Raw genomic sequence first — 13,986 nt, 5'->3', positions numbered from 1 at the left:
CTGACTCCTTCACCCAAATCTACAGTAAATCTTGCTGGATGTTGATGGTTAGATTTACTGCAAAATCGAGATGAACGCATAAACTTTAAATAATAATAATAATAATAATAATAATAATAATAATAATAATAATAATAATACATTTTATGTATTATAATAATATGTGAAAATATTGGAGGGTTTTTGCTGCAGTGTGAACATTTAGTGACCCAATGTCACGTCTGCCACTGTTTTCACGACCCTCCATTCTACTAAATGTTACTGCTGCTTGCATAAACACCCCAAAGATTTTCTTTAATAAGTTATTATCTCTCCACTTTAACCAATGCATGACTTGGTGTTGATCTATCACATGGAATTATGGTAAAATACATCAAAGTTTAAGGTTCCGATGGAAGAAAATGTGAAAAAAATCAAGACGTCGACAAGGTTGTGTGTGTATGGACTCTTTAAAGGGGCAGTATTATGTGTTTTCCAGGAACATAGTCCCATTTTGCAGCACAATCAAGTAACTATCTTGCCTTCAGTTGTCATAAAAATGCTATATACATCAAATATGACTTGAAAATCGACATTATATTTTAATGCCGTGAAATTGGACTTCTGTCTCTTTAAAACTCCAGCTCTTTCTGAAGCTCCGCCTTCAGGAAGCCATCACCTCAGCACTCCTCTATTAACCTCTCAAATAATGTTTCTACCAGCCTTGCACTGAGAGGAAGCTTGTATAATGAGCTCAGTAGATGCCCAGTTCCATCAAGTGTTTACTAATTGCTGCTGGCTAGTCTGAAGGAGCTGAGTGAGGGTGGGCTGATCTGTGAGGCAGAAGCTCGGAAAACTGCGGCTCAGAGGAGGAGCTTGGTCTAGAAGGCGTCGCTAGGTCCACCCCGGCATTCTGCAGAGCTTGATGGTTGCTACGGTGACTAAAGGATTCCTCAAACACACATGAAAGAATTAAAGCAACACTCCAGGTATGTCATTATAACACAATGTAAAGCTCAAAAAAAGTCAATGTTACATAATACTACCCCTTTAAACCGTCTTTCTGTCGTTTGCTACAACTTTCCTCGATGCCATTTCCTCTTCAGTCAAACTTGAGCTGAAGTTTCTCCCAAAGTCGTATGGACCCATGAGTTAAGGTGTATTTTCCACCTCTACCTACCTGTGTTCTTCGGGAAGCTGGAAACTCCAGAAACAGTCCGTACCCTGCCTCAGCAGGCGTTCCGGTTTCAGACCCTCTTTCAGAACCGGGTTCACATGGCCCAGGAGATGTTGGCCGCGTGCTCCTTGGCCTTCATGCGCAGCACGGCGATGCTGGACGAGCGCCTCTCGAACTCGGGCTTGGCCTCGAAGGCAGGGTGGCCGTTGGCGGCCGGCGTGAGGATGGAGTCGGCGCCGAAGAAGTTGTTGAGGGAGACGTGTCCGAACTGGTTCTGCTGGCCGGCGAAGCCCACGTAGCCGTGGTCGGCAGCGGAGGCAGCAGAGGCGGCGGCGGCGGCGCGGGGGGAGTGGGAGTAGGAGGTGACGCACGGAGGGGATCCCCGGGGCAGCATGCAGGAGGACACCATGGAGCCACCGGGGGCCGCACTCGGCCACAGGTTGTTGGGGATCTGATGGGAATATTTTCGCATTAAATCCACTAAGTGTTGACTCTTTTACGAAGGACAACAAAAACAGCAGAATTGGGGAGATTACAGCTTAAAGTTTAAAAAACACACGCTATGCTTGTATTTTATTTTAACCTGAGATCTTTACATATCAAAATCAACACTGCAATAAAAGCATGTTCAATGATGAAGTCTGAGACTTTTGATGTTACAGAAGATCTAGGGGGGCACCGATAAGTCGGACCTGATTTCCTTTATTTTGGGAGCCAAAAGGTAGACTTCTGCTACCTTAGCAAAAGTCTACAAATCAAGGCTGCTCTGCACTGACGGATGTCTGGCTGTTAGCCCCGCCTTCATGGCTTCCACTGTTACAAACTCAGCGATTGTCTTGCTTTATTTAGCAACATTTCAGACAAAAACAAATAAATTGGTATTGGCTAGAATCTGAATCAGCAGGTCAGGCTTTTTAAAGATCAGTGATCAACGATCGGCCAAAAAACTGCAATCGGTCCTCCTCTTAGAAAAACCAAGAGGTATTCATTAAGAAAAACGGCAACATTTGGTCATTTGGTCCAAGTTTGATATTGACATTCCTCATTTTTATTTCACATTTCCTAATACAAACAGAAAAATCTTAAAGATTTTAAAATGCTATTGATTTATTTACATTTTCCGCTCAATATGTGTGAATTTACCACAAAAATGCTGTTTAAGTGGAAAATCGTGGTCTTTTTATTTTTATTTTTTTTTTGAGTGCCAGCATTTACTTATTTATTTATTTTGTAGGAATATAATGAGAAATAAAATGATTGAATCTATGTTTTTCAATCTCCAGGATAATGAAATCTATGAAGATGAATTCTAGTGGATGTGTTAATAGCCTTAAAATAAACTCACATATTATGGCTGCCGCTCAATCTCACAATGTAAGAAAATATTTATTTGAGAACATTTATTAAGGAAGGGAACAAAAATCTACGTTCAGCATTTATTATTTTTTTTCTTTAATAAAATCTCAGATTTCTTTACATCTTTTAAGACAAAAGAATCCGCAGCATTTTTAAACTTGACAGAAGTTGATCAGTGTTGAGGAGTTTCAATAAGTGATCAGTGACATCCTAAAGTATAAATATAAAATACGACTCTGAGGGTGATTTAATCTAGTCACGTTTTAAAATTGGAAATCCAGAAGAATATGCTATTTAGTTAAAGCTCCTGCTTCTTTATTTGCAGAAAGACGGGAAGCTAAGGAAATTAGCCTCACATAAAAAGCTGCAAAAAAAAAAGGAGTTAAAACATTAGAAACACAGCTGTATGTGTGATTCTGCTACTGCAATAACATCTGAAATTAGTATTATAATTTATTTTTTTTGTTTTTACATATGCTCACCAGGTGTACTAATAAATGTGGAGCATGCTGTCATTAAAAATACAAGTTGTCACGTTCCAGGAGCTTGCAGCTGAGCAGACCGCCATTCAACAGAGATAAAAACCGGACTTTTTTAAGCTACTCTCAATAATTAACTGAGCATAAAGTACCGTCTGATAAATGGGATCAACTGTGTGCGTGACTGAACTCAAACGATTTTCTTTTTTTCTAAAGTACCTTGAGACGACATTTGCTGCGAATCGACGTTATAGAAATAAACTGAATTGAATTAAAAGATGATTTTTACTGTCAGACCAGATCACGTTTGCGTGTTTATGGTACAACATTCGGAACGAGGTCCAGGTTAAAGAAGCCTGACAAATAAATAAATACATTATAAATATAAAAGTATACATTTGAACTATAAAAAAGATTTCAGCTGAGGAGTGAAATGTGAAAATAGACCCAGATAAAGATTTCTACCGATGCCTAAATAAACTGGAAGGTGATTGGTGTTGATCAGATGAGCAAACCGAGCCTGACTTGCCACGACGTTTAGCCCGGACCAATGGAGTAACGGTTTGATGAATGAAATCTACCTCCATGACTTCCTCCTATGTCCAGTTCATGGACCAGACAAGCTGAACAGGAAGTGAAATACCTTCCATTTCTGGGTTAACATGCCTGTAGTGTAAGGTTTAAAGGTGTTAAAGGGGAAAAACCCATAAGACGAACTCATTTGGAAATCTAAGGTTGCAGAAAAGTTAATCGTTCAGTGACCATTTCTAAGTTTAGCACAGAGGACAAAGAAAACATTTAGCAAGATCTCAGCCAGGATCTCTGACTCGAGGCACCTTGGACGTACCTGCTCGATGTTACGCCATCCGACGAGATGACGGTCGAAATAAGACGACACAATCATGCATTTGTTCCTGGTTACATTGAGTCTAAATAATATCTATTAAATACGCAAACTTTCTTAAGGCAAAGACGAAAGTGGATGTAAAGAAACACCTAAACTGAAGGTTGTTTACTTAACCCCTTCTGCCCGAGTGTGGCTTTCAGAAAACAGAGAACACGAGCTAACCACTGTTTGAGACAGAGTGAAAGTCCACTTTGACAGTGAGACTGACTTGTTTCTGCAGGAACAATAAGTGGTCGCACCACAGGAACAATCCTGGCTAAGTTAAAAGTCTTCTAAAGAGGCCAGTGGAAAACATGCGTCACATTTGGTGAAGAAAAGCACCAACAGAAGACCGGCCTAACATCGAAGAGCTACAAGAACTCAGGATGGGTTTTTAAAAGCAGATCCATAATTGGCTTCAGCTGTGCCAGTAAGGCTGGTATGTAAGGAAGCCCTTCAGGAACATTTGGGAAGAAAACGCGAGGCAGCCCAGGCAGAGTTTTGAACGAAACGCTTCTTCTTTTCCACTTTCATTTCAGAGCATCTTAGAAAAACTTAAAAAAATAAAATAAAAAAAAACAAAGAGAGAGAAAAAAAAGCTCCACAACACTTGGAACTCCTTTTGGAGACTCGGTGTCAGTTTGTGAGAGGGGAACGCCTAACCAAAGGACAGACTGACATCCCGCGTCTCCTCTCACCTCATCTTGTACCTGACCTTTGCTCAAACTGAAAGATTAATGGTCGGCCGACATGAAATCTGATATGAGGGCCATTCATTCCGACGTGACACCTCGCGGGGGCTCTAATCAGCGCTCCGGGGCTCTTATCTGAAGATGGCTTTCACTGGAAGTGATTCATGGCGAACGAGCCGTTGACGCAAGTTGTGCATTTTTGTCAAAAGTGAGCGGGCCGAGGAAAGATTGGAGGCCAAGTTGGAGGATTACACACAAAATAGGTCCAGGCAAGAAAAAAAACGAGTTTAGTAGATGATTAAACTTCAAAATTTTTTATTATTATTACTTTGATTAAGGATATTAGTTTGTACGCCCAATGTTCACTAAAACAGTAAACATGAGTTTTGTTCCCTACTTCTCTCATTAGAATTTAATGATTTTTTAAAAATCACAAATTTTAAAAAGGCTGGGGGGGCTCAGACAAGCATCACGTTTCTGTCTGACAGAGAACATGAAGATTGATTCATATGAGTCTGATTATGAATTAATATATGGAGTTCATATAAGGTAAGAACTGTCGTTCATTTTGCAGTAGAGAAAGTTCAAATTAGCTGCAGTGAATTTTACCTTGCTAGTAAGCTGAGTTTTATTAGAGCCTGAGGCAGCCTTAGCTACACATTCCACCTGGTTAGTTTTCCTCTATTCACTTGTATGCCTCAATCCAAGCAAGTTGTTATTTTAGGATTTTTGTCAATTTTATTTTGTAGACAAAATAATCGGGTAAAATTCAACTAATTTTGTTGAGAACTGGGTTCAAATCGATTAAATATGTTTTAATTGCTGTGAATTGACGTTATACTCTGATATAATGTGACACACTGATATAATTTCGTTTCGGAAATAAAAGATTAAAATCTATCCCGAAAGACGTCTGCAAATGTCTTAAATTGTAAAAGTTGGCTTTATCAGAGCAGCCGACAGCAGTCAGTTTCAGTCCGAAACATAAAATTAACAAAAATAAAAAAATAAATAGAAACACCTGGTTTAAAAGAAACTCGCCTGTGTGTAGCTGTCGGACCGAGGTAACACCGATAGATCGTATGTGGCTGCGAAGTGACTCTTGGCCTGTTGGATCTGTCCATAGCGCTCCCTTTTCCTCCACTTCGCCCTTCTGTTCTGGAACCAAACCTAGTAGGAAGAAATTAGGAAGAAAAGAAAAAACTAAACACAACGCAGTTTAAATCCAGAAACTAAACAGTTTTGGTTAGAAAAATGACTAGCTTTAAGTTCACTAACAAATTTAATGTTTCTGTTTGTTGCTTTGTTTTTAAAATTAACGTAGCTATCTTGAAAATGTTCTTAAAAAGAAAAACAGCAACAACAAAAATCCCCCCAAAGGTAAGCTAGGTTGCACAGTACCTGTACCCTGGCCTCCGTTAGCTCCGTCCTCATGGCCAGCTGCTCCCGCACATAAACATCTGGATAGTGGGTTTTCTGGAACACCTTCTCCAGCTCCTCCAGCTGCGCGCTCGTGAAGGTGGTCCGGTGCCTCCTCTTCTTGCTGCTGGACACGTTGCTGTCGCACTTGTCCCCCACGTCTTCCAGCTCGGTCTTTTCCGGGCCGCTCGTGACCGGAGACGCCCGCAGGGAGCAGCAGCTGTCGATGGACCTCGAGAGATCCGAGCGCAGGGAGTCCTCGTCCGTTTTCGGTACGCCGTAACTGGCTGATAGGAGACAAAATTATTATATTATATTATATTATATTATATTATATTATATTATATTATATTATATTATATTATATTATATTATATTATATTATATTATATTATATTATATTATATTATATTATATTATATTATATATCTCTCTAATGTGCACACAGATGCGCACCACGCCGTTCACTGGAGCGCAAAAAAAAGTTCCGACTCACCGCTCTGATCTCCGCAGGGCGATGAGCGGTGCTCGGCGCCCTGCAGTCCGAAGGCCTGCGCGCACTTCGGGGACGGCTTGTTGAAGTACTGCGCGCTGTCCAAGCTCTCCATGACTTGGTCCATGTAGTACTCGCTGGCCTTCATCGCCTGGCTTTTCAAGGCGAACTTATCCTCTATGTACTCCATCATAATTCCAATAAAGTGCTCCCTCTAATTAAATGTCAGCATCTATAAATATATATTTATATATACATATATAAAAAAAATGTGTGTGGGGAGGGGAAAAAACGCAAACAGATGAGTGGAGAGGTGTCCTGTAATTCAATAAAGCGCCAACGGAGTTTTAATTTGCTGTGCGGCGAAGCCCCGACGTCTAATAGACCTGAAGAGCAGCTATGAGATCCTTAAAGGTCCCGACGCAGCCCTCCTCCTCCTGAATACACTGACAAAACAAACGGTTAGAGTTTCATCAATAAATTTGGCCAAGCAATTTGTAAACTTTTTTTTTTGGACATACGTTACTCAGTATTTCTGATGAGAAATTAAAACAGTTTAAGAATAATTTAATTGGTTGAGAAAAAATATGTAGCTAATGAATTAAATTAGGTAACTTGTAACTAATCACTCAAAAATTATTTTTGCTAATCTTGTTTGTTCTCCGGTGTTAAGCCATAGTAGAAGCAACTGTGAATATGGTATTAAAATAGTGGAACAGAATCAAACAATTTAAATTTGTTCTCTGGCAACCAGTGTTTAAAAAGCTAACTGACTAGCAAGTTTGAACATTAGTGCTATTACTAATCTGTTGCTAAGCTAATGCTGGATTCTGATCTTAGATTCTTGTTCCAACACTAGCATGTTCTAAGTCACGAGTGTTGATTTTTTGATTTAATTATTTAATATTCACTCAGATTCAGCATAAACACGTCATCTGATTGAGTCTTCAGTCAGAGGCTTTTCACGGGACCACTGTAGCACAGACTGATACAGGAGATCCTCAACAAATCAATCGAGGAACTTGAATCATGTGAGCTACACCATTTAATTTCCCCTATTGGAAATTTTAAAAAATCTTTTAAGAATTGGAAAAAATATGGCTATCGAGATCGTCTATGCCTCGACTATCATGGACTCGTGGGACTTTTTTCACTTTTAGATAAATTGAAATAGCCATATTTCAGTTTATATCAACATATCGCCATCACTATTCTCTGTTGGACAGGACATGACAAACCAATCAGGTCTTCAGTACGATGTCGATTGAAAATATTTAAAAATTCAACAATTCAGTTGTAGAGCTCAGACATTAATAATTAATATGCCTGATTACGATTTAAAGTTGTGACGACAAAAACTCACCGACCTCCAAAGCCTCAGCTTTTTTTTTTTTTCTTTCTTTTTTTACAGTGCACGGAAGCAGCGCGCAACTCCTCCTACACGGAGGCCCGAATCCAAGGCAAGCAGCAGTTCGACGCGACTCCGGACCCGCACCGAGGAAGCAATCAAAAGTGACTTTAACTTACAACATGTTTAGACAGCCGAAATGAGGCAATCATTTATCCGAAGCTGCAGGTTTGCGCTAGAAGATGAGGCTCAGTCGGGACCCGCCGATCGCTGCGGTTAATCCGCTTCACGTCGGAGGAGGAGGAGGAGGAGGAGGAGGAGGAGGAGGAGGAGCGGAGGAGGATTGAAACCCAAACGAAATGAGGCGGACAGGAAAATGTTCTGATTAATATGAAGACGTATGGGACACGAGGCTGCGTGTAGGCGCTGCTTTATCCTTGTCAGAGAGATTTAAGTCATCCAGCCTTGCAGTTAATGATCAAAATATTGAGGGGAAGGGGATTACATTAGAAAGTGGAATAAATCGCAATATAATAATATCTTTTTAAATGCAACGGTTGTTAATGTAAATTTATCTGCTTTCTGTTCTATTTTTACTGCAGCAAAGGTCGCAGTTCTTGGAGTGAATTCCGCCTGAGACACATGAAGTCTTTCATGTTGTCGTGTTTCCTTCCACCTTTAAGTTTTGACAGTTTTATCCTTTCAAAGCTTATATTTCATTTAAAAAAAACGAAGTTTATTTTCTCTTTGTTATTTCTTTTTAAATGATCATTTTGTAAAATACTTTAGCCAACTTCGTTCGTACTGAATAAAGTTCATTTGCTCTTAATTTCTATTGACACAATATTAGCCAGCAGAAATCAACCGGTGTGTTAATGTGTTTGCTGAAAAGCATGTTTACAGCGTGCTGCCTTTTAAGCATTGTGTGCTCAGCGAAAAGGAAAAAGCTGAACCAATTTTTTCTTTTCAATTTTCTTTTAATAATTGGTGACAATGATTAATAACATTTCATTCAGAAGAATGCTTTACAATTACGACTTTTAATTCAAACTTCGTGATTTGGAAGCGAACACACCTGCTCATTCTCTACTTTTTTTCTTTATTTTGTTATATATATATATATATATATATATATATATATATATGTATATATATATATATATATATATATATATATATATATATATATATATGCATGTAATTTTGTAATTTTTTACTTAAATGACTGACTTGTTGAATTATGAAAAAAGCACCAATTCTAATATGTGGGAAGACCTTTTGGAGCAAATTATTGGAAACGGCGTCAAATTCAGGTTCTGCCTGAAATTCGACAGTTCCAGACATGACAGATCGAATTAAAGAGCAAACATCCTCCTTCTTCACGCGGGAAAGTTGGATTCCGCCGAATCCCCTGCAGGAGCAGCACACACACACACACACTCCGGGCTCTGCGGGGAGTTTCTCCGAAACGGCAGGAAGGGTCCCGTCTGAAAAGATCCTCTCCTTATTGGAGGAGTTATGTTACCGCCGGCACCAGCACCGCAGTGCGTCTCCCGGCTCCACGTCTCCGCCCTGCGAAGCCCAGCGGGCGCAGCTTCGGTTCGCTGTGGGGTCAGTGGCGGTTACCTGGGGCCGCTCGGTGCCACAGCAGAAGATTTCAAAACAAATACGAGGCGCTCTTAAGTAGCGGGAGGGGATCTGTCACAACGGCCTTCTACGGTGACCCCGCGCACTCGCCCATGCTGAGGAGAAAATGTGAAAAGTTCATTGTGGTTAGCTACAGGCCCTGTGTCTGAAGAGGACAGCCATAATAGAGAATAAGTCTGTGGTTGACTTTGGTCCAGCAGGTTTATCAGTTGGACTAATTCTCTAAGTGCTGCCGGCGGTAAGTAAGTCACGGCAGCCACCGGAAAGGCTAAACTTAAAAAATAAAATTAAAATTAAAGCAGTAACGTTTCCACTAACCATAAAATTGCGTAAAGTGAAATTGTGAAAAATAAGTTTGCTTAATAGAAACACGACAATTTAAAACACACACACGCGCACGCACATTTTTTGAGAAAATGTTTTTCCGTCAGGGTTTTCGGCAGTTTCAAAATAGATGTATTGTTCGGGGAAAAAACCGCGATAGAACCATCATTTTCTCATACCATTCACGTGACCAACAACCAGACTTTATTGCTGGAGTAAACGACGAAGAAGACGACAGGAAGTAGTTGAAGCATGATGGATTGTTTTGTTTTTTTGTTTGTTTGTTTGTTTTTCGAACAATGTGCAGCTGGCTCCACCAGTGGCTCTCGCAGCATCACACACTTTATATAAAAAACAAAGTTGTATCATTGGAACGTGCTGAATTCACAGCTTAATGTAAACTTTTCCACCACAAATTCCCCTAAAGGCTCCATAAGCTGCTCTCAGGAATATATATGTAATTGTTCACATCCCATTGCTGCCATCATTTTTAATGACTTATCCAGTGAACAAGCTGATTCAGTAATATTAATTGATTTATTTATTTTTATTGGAAATACCCCAATTGCGAAATGTTTTTTTTTTTTTTCGACGTTAGCAGAATGTTGACAAAGATTTGAGGACATTTATAATGGAAACGCAGCAACTTACTGAGTCCTTCAGCGCTCAGTATCAAACTCTAATGAATGATCAGTGCCGTCGGTTCTAACGTGACCCAACACTGGTCAGCCTGACCGAACCCCGCGTGCGGACAGAGAGAGAGAGAGAGAGAGAGAGAGAGAGAGAGAGAGAGAGAGCGAGCATGACATCACTGGCCTTAAACCGCTAATTTAATCTCCTGAAATGCCTTCAAACGTTGGCTCGCCACAAAAACACAAAAATCAAACCAGAGTTTGTTTTGCCCCTTAAGCCCAAACTGTGCAGAGTTTACAAATGCTGCTTGAGAGACGGCGGGAACATTTGACTCCGGGAGAAGGAGTTTCACAAAAGTGAAAGCGGCACTTTGGCGCTTTGAACGCTCTTTCTGTTTTGCTTTGTCTGCCTTTCTTCCGTCGTTAATGTAATGTTGGCATATTTTGGAATGTTCTATTTATAAAAAAAAAAAATCTAATTCAAAAAGACTTTATTGATCCCAAAGGGAAATAAAATGTTGCTGTATCTTATGTTAGTTCGAGACTCTTCAAAGAGTTACAGCAGAATTTGATGGCGGCGGGCAGGAACGTTCTCCTGCAGCAGTCTGTACTGCAGCGAATCCAGAAAGGCCTCTGACTCTGTTTTCCTGACCCCTTAAGAAAATCATTCATGACACACTGGTTGGCATCACAGTATTTCAATCAAATACTGAATCTTTTATTTTTATTTTTTTTAAATAGAGATCCTAAACTCTATCATTTTTTTAGTAAACCATGGGTGTGTCCATAAATTGACTCAGAAACCACATTTTCTTACCCAATGTTCAAAACAGAGAAGACAAGGAAACGACATTCAGGTAAGGCAGATATGTGCCGAGCCTCAGAAGAAGAAAGAGCTAATTCAATCTCATCTTGCTCATATCAACAGTCGTGATTCAAAAGCCGAAAACCAATACATACATAATCCTGTATGCACATATCAGAGTTGCCCACTTGTCCTCAACACGATAGAGTGTGTTGTCATTCGATAAAAATGTGATAACTTAAATTTTCAGCATTAATTTAGCACCTGTAAGTACACATGTTGAAAGTCATTCAGGGTTATATCCAAGAATCCAAGGACAGAACACAAGTTTTGATTTAAAAAAAAACAAACAAACAAAAAAAACAACAGGTTTTCAGGAATGTTTCTGGACACTACAAAAATGAAGAAAAAAGAAGAATGGAACGAATTTGCAGCTGAACTTAAAACCACATTGAGGAGGAGTCTTTTTATACATTTGGAGGTCTAACGTTGAGTAATTTGAATGCAAAGGCTTGAGGAGCTACACTTCAAAATATTATGCAGTGCAGCGGATGACGTATTCAAAATATAATTCTGGGGACAGAAGCAAACCGTAGCGTTTCGGAGTTGGTTTCGAACACAATCTGCCCTCTCCCTTTCACCCATCCGCTACAGTTGATGAAAACGTATCCGGCACCAGCACAACAACGTGTGAAGACGGCTCGGGACTTCAAACCCGTCCTCCCCCAGACAGACAGAAGACAGAGCTCTTATGTTTCCAAAAACACGACCTCCACATCTCTGGCGTGTGCCGAAAATCCCCTCCAGCTCACGGCCCAAGCCCTCCCCGCAGACGCTGGTAGATACAAGGAAAATAAGCAGACAGGCACGCATTTCCTGCCAAGGAGCCACTCCTAAGACCTCGCTGTTTGTTTTGAGGTTCATTAAGGTATGATTTTTTTCTTCTTTTTTTTTAATTTTTTTTCAGATGGCAGTTCAGGCGAGGAACCCAAACGTCTGAGGTGAGACGCCTACAGCGGGACAGCGTGCGCTTTCACCGAGGATTCCAAACACGAATACGCACCAGCGTTACCAGTTATTCATTTCAGTTTGGTTTTAAGTTGTTGCGACTTTATGCTTGTTAGTTTTATTAGTTAAATATGGTTTTTATTAGATGTAGCAGTAGTTTTAGTTTTTATATATACTTTGGTCCAAATTTAGGTGCAGAATTGAAAAAGGTTTAAAGCATCGTATTGCGATTTTGTATACATCGATTCGGTGATGAGTACTCAGCAGAAGATATCATTTTCAAAAAATGTTTTTAATTATTGAGCAATCAACTAACTGGCGTTCTCTCCCAACCTTTGCTGTCACCGTTTTGTGGACCAGCAGAGGTGGAGCGCTGTAATCTGCTGACAGTTGACATAAACTGCATGTGTGGGGGGGAAAAATCATTTTCACATCAGTTCGAAAGGCTGATAAATAGATCCGTAAACACACATGATCAAGGGATATTATACATATAATCTCAGTATGTTTCATAAATGCGTGATGGAGTCCCCCCCCCCATAATTGCCACTTTTATTTATTTCAGTTCACAAAAATGTTCTGTTTGTTTTCATTATTTTTAGTTACCGTGACATCAAATTTCAAATCCACATTTATATGGAGAGTTAAAAAAAATTTTTTTAAATTCTCATTATGTCCAGAGTGTAAAACAAATGATCTGTAAAAAAATAAATAAATTAAGCTCCTCTGCCTTCTCTCAGTACAAACTACAGAAATAAACCACTCAGTCAAAAACCACCAATCAGAGCCAGGAGGAGGGTTTTAACGCTGTCAATCACTCTCTTGTGATTGACAGAGAGCGCTGCATTCTTCCAGACTGCAGTAGTAGTAGCTCAGGGAAAAGGTGGAGGGGCTCAATTTTTTGTCAGATTATGTCTCAAAGCGTCAAGACATGATGACAATTTTAATAAATACAGAAAAAAAACAGACTTTTTGCAATATTTACATACTGCACCTTTAAAAAAAACAGAGACAGTTTAATTTGAGTTCATTCTTGTGAGATTAACGAGAAGGGGCTTTTCTTCTGTCGAGGTTCGTATTTATAAAACATCACAGGAACAAAATTACAATAACAGTCCAGCGTTTTGAACCCACAGGTACTGAAGGATCCTGGTTTCCATTTCCTGCCATCATCTGCATGTGAAGCGAGTAATTTCCCAGAGTTTTGTGGCTTTCCTCCACGTGTTTTGATGCGAGTTGGCTGCCGCCGAGCGAAGGCACTGATAGCTCTGGAAACGCCTGGAGATATTTGGGCTGCTTCAGGTTCCTGTCCGTCTTCATTTCTAAGAGGCCCCGTTACTTTCTGTTTGAGTTGGGGGCAGAGGGGAGAGACTTTTACAAGAGCAAAATACAAAGGAACAGGCCATTTTCTGCCAGTTTATTATTATGTCTATTGACATCAACTGTAATCTTAACATCTGTCAATCTTTACGAGGAATACACACATTTAAAAGCTTTAGAAAACATGAAGTAAAGAGATATCTTCAGGCGTTTACTTAGGCAGTCTGTCCCTCTTCTTGCCTCCGCCCCAGCCGCCGCTCAGCTGGACGGGGTTGTCCCGGAAAGAGATGCGCTCCTTTTTTAGCACAGGGGATGCGACTCGTCTGGGGGGTAGAGCGTCTCTACCTGGGGAAAAGGGGGAAAGGAAAATATCAACAATTAATATGAAACATTTGTAGGATTTGGGCCAGTGGTGTCTAAA

General features: G+C 40.1%; 2 protein-coding genes across 5 annotated transcripts in view; both read right to left on the bottom strand.

Annotated features, from left to right (window-relative positions):
- Window positions 1–961: 961 nt before the first annotated feature.
- On the bottom strand, window positions 962–6,721 carry alx1 (ALX homeobox 1). Its single transcript, XM_044124336.1, has 4 exons — window positions 6,485–6,721; window positions 5,971–6,275; window positions 5,611–5,739; window positions 962–1,607 (listed from the first exon to the last, which is right to left on the bottom strand). The coding sequence occupies exons 1-4, from the start codon at window positions 6,672–6,674 to the stop codon at window positions 1,251–1,253; spliced, it is 981 nt and encodes a 326-aa protein (XP_043980271.1). The 5' UTR covers window positions 6,675–6,721; the 3' UTR covers window positions 962–1,250.
- A 4,466-nt stretch (window positions 6,722–11,187) lies between these two features.
- lrriq1 (leucine-rich repeats and IQ motif containing 1) overlaps window positions 11,188–13,986 on the bottom strand; it is a 39,390-nt gene continuing 36,591 nt past the window's right edge. For 2 of the 4 annotated variants that reach the window (XM_044125062.1, XM_044125064.1), the window contains exons 24-25: window positions 13,781–13,910; window positions 11,189–13,587 (exon numbers count right to left, since the gene is read on the bottom strand). In XM_044125062.1, the coding sequence (XP_043980997.1) occupies window positions 13,581–13,587; window positions 13,781–13,910 (137 nt within the window). In that variant the 3' untranslated portion in view covers window positions 11,189–13,580. Of the gene's footprint in view, window positions 13,588–13,729; window positions 13,911–13,986 lie in introns of all 4 variants that reach the window. The other 2 variants (XM_044125065.1, XM_044125063.1) reach the window with 2 other exon arrangements.

This window comes from Gambusia affinis, linkage group LG08 (genome assembly GCF_019740435.1).
Source record: "Gambusia affinis linkage group LG08, SWU_Gaff_1.0, whole genome shotgun sequence".
Taxonomy (NCBI): Eukaryota; Metazoa; Chordata; class Actinopteri; order Cyprinodontiformes; family Poeciliidae; genus Gambusia; species Gambusia affinis.
Note: the sequence above shows the minus strand (reverse complement) of the source record. Positions and strands in the feature narration are given on the sequence as shown.

Excerpts from the sequence above, each read along its gene's own strand:
- alx1 (XM_044124336.1), bottom strand. The coding sequence starts at position 6,674 with ATGATGGAGTACATAGAGGATAAGTTCGCCTTGAAAAGCCAGGCGATG. Across the intron at positions 6,276-6,484 it reads GCCCTGCGGAGATCAGAGCG|CCAGTTACGGCGTACCGAAA; the intron begins GTGAGTCGGAAC and ends GTCTCCTATCAG. Across the intron at positions 5,740-5,970 it reads TAACGGAGGCCAGGGTACAG|GTTTGGTTCCAGAACAGAAG; the intron begins GTACTGTGCAAC and ends TCTTCCTACTAG.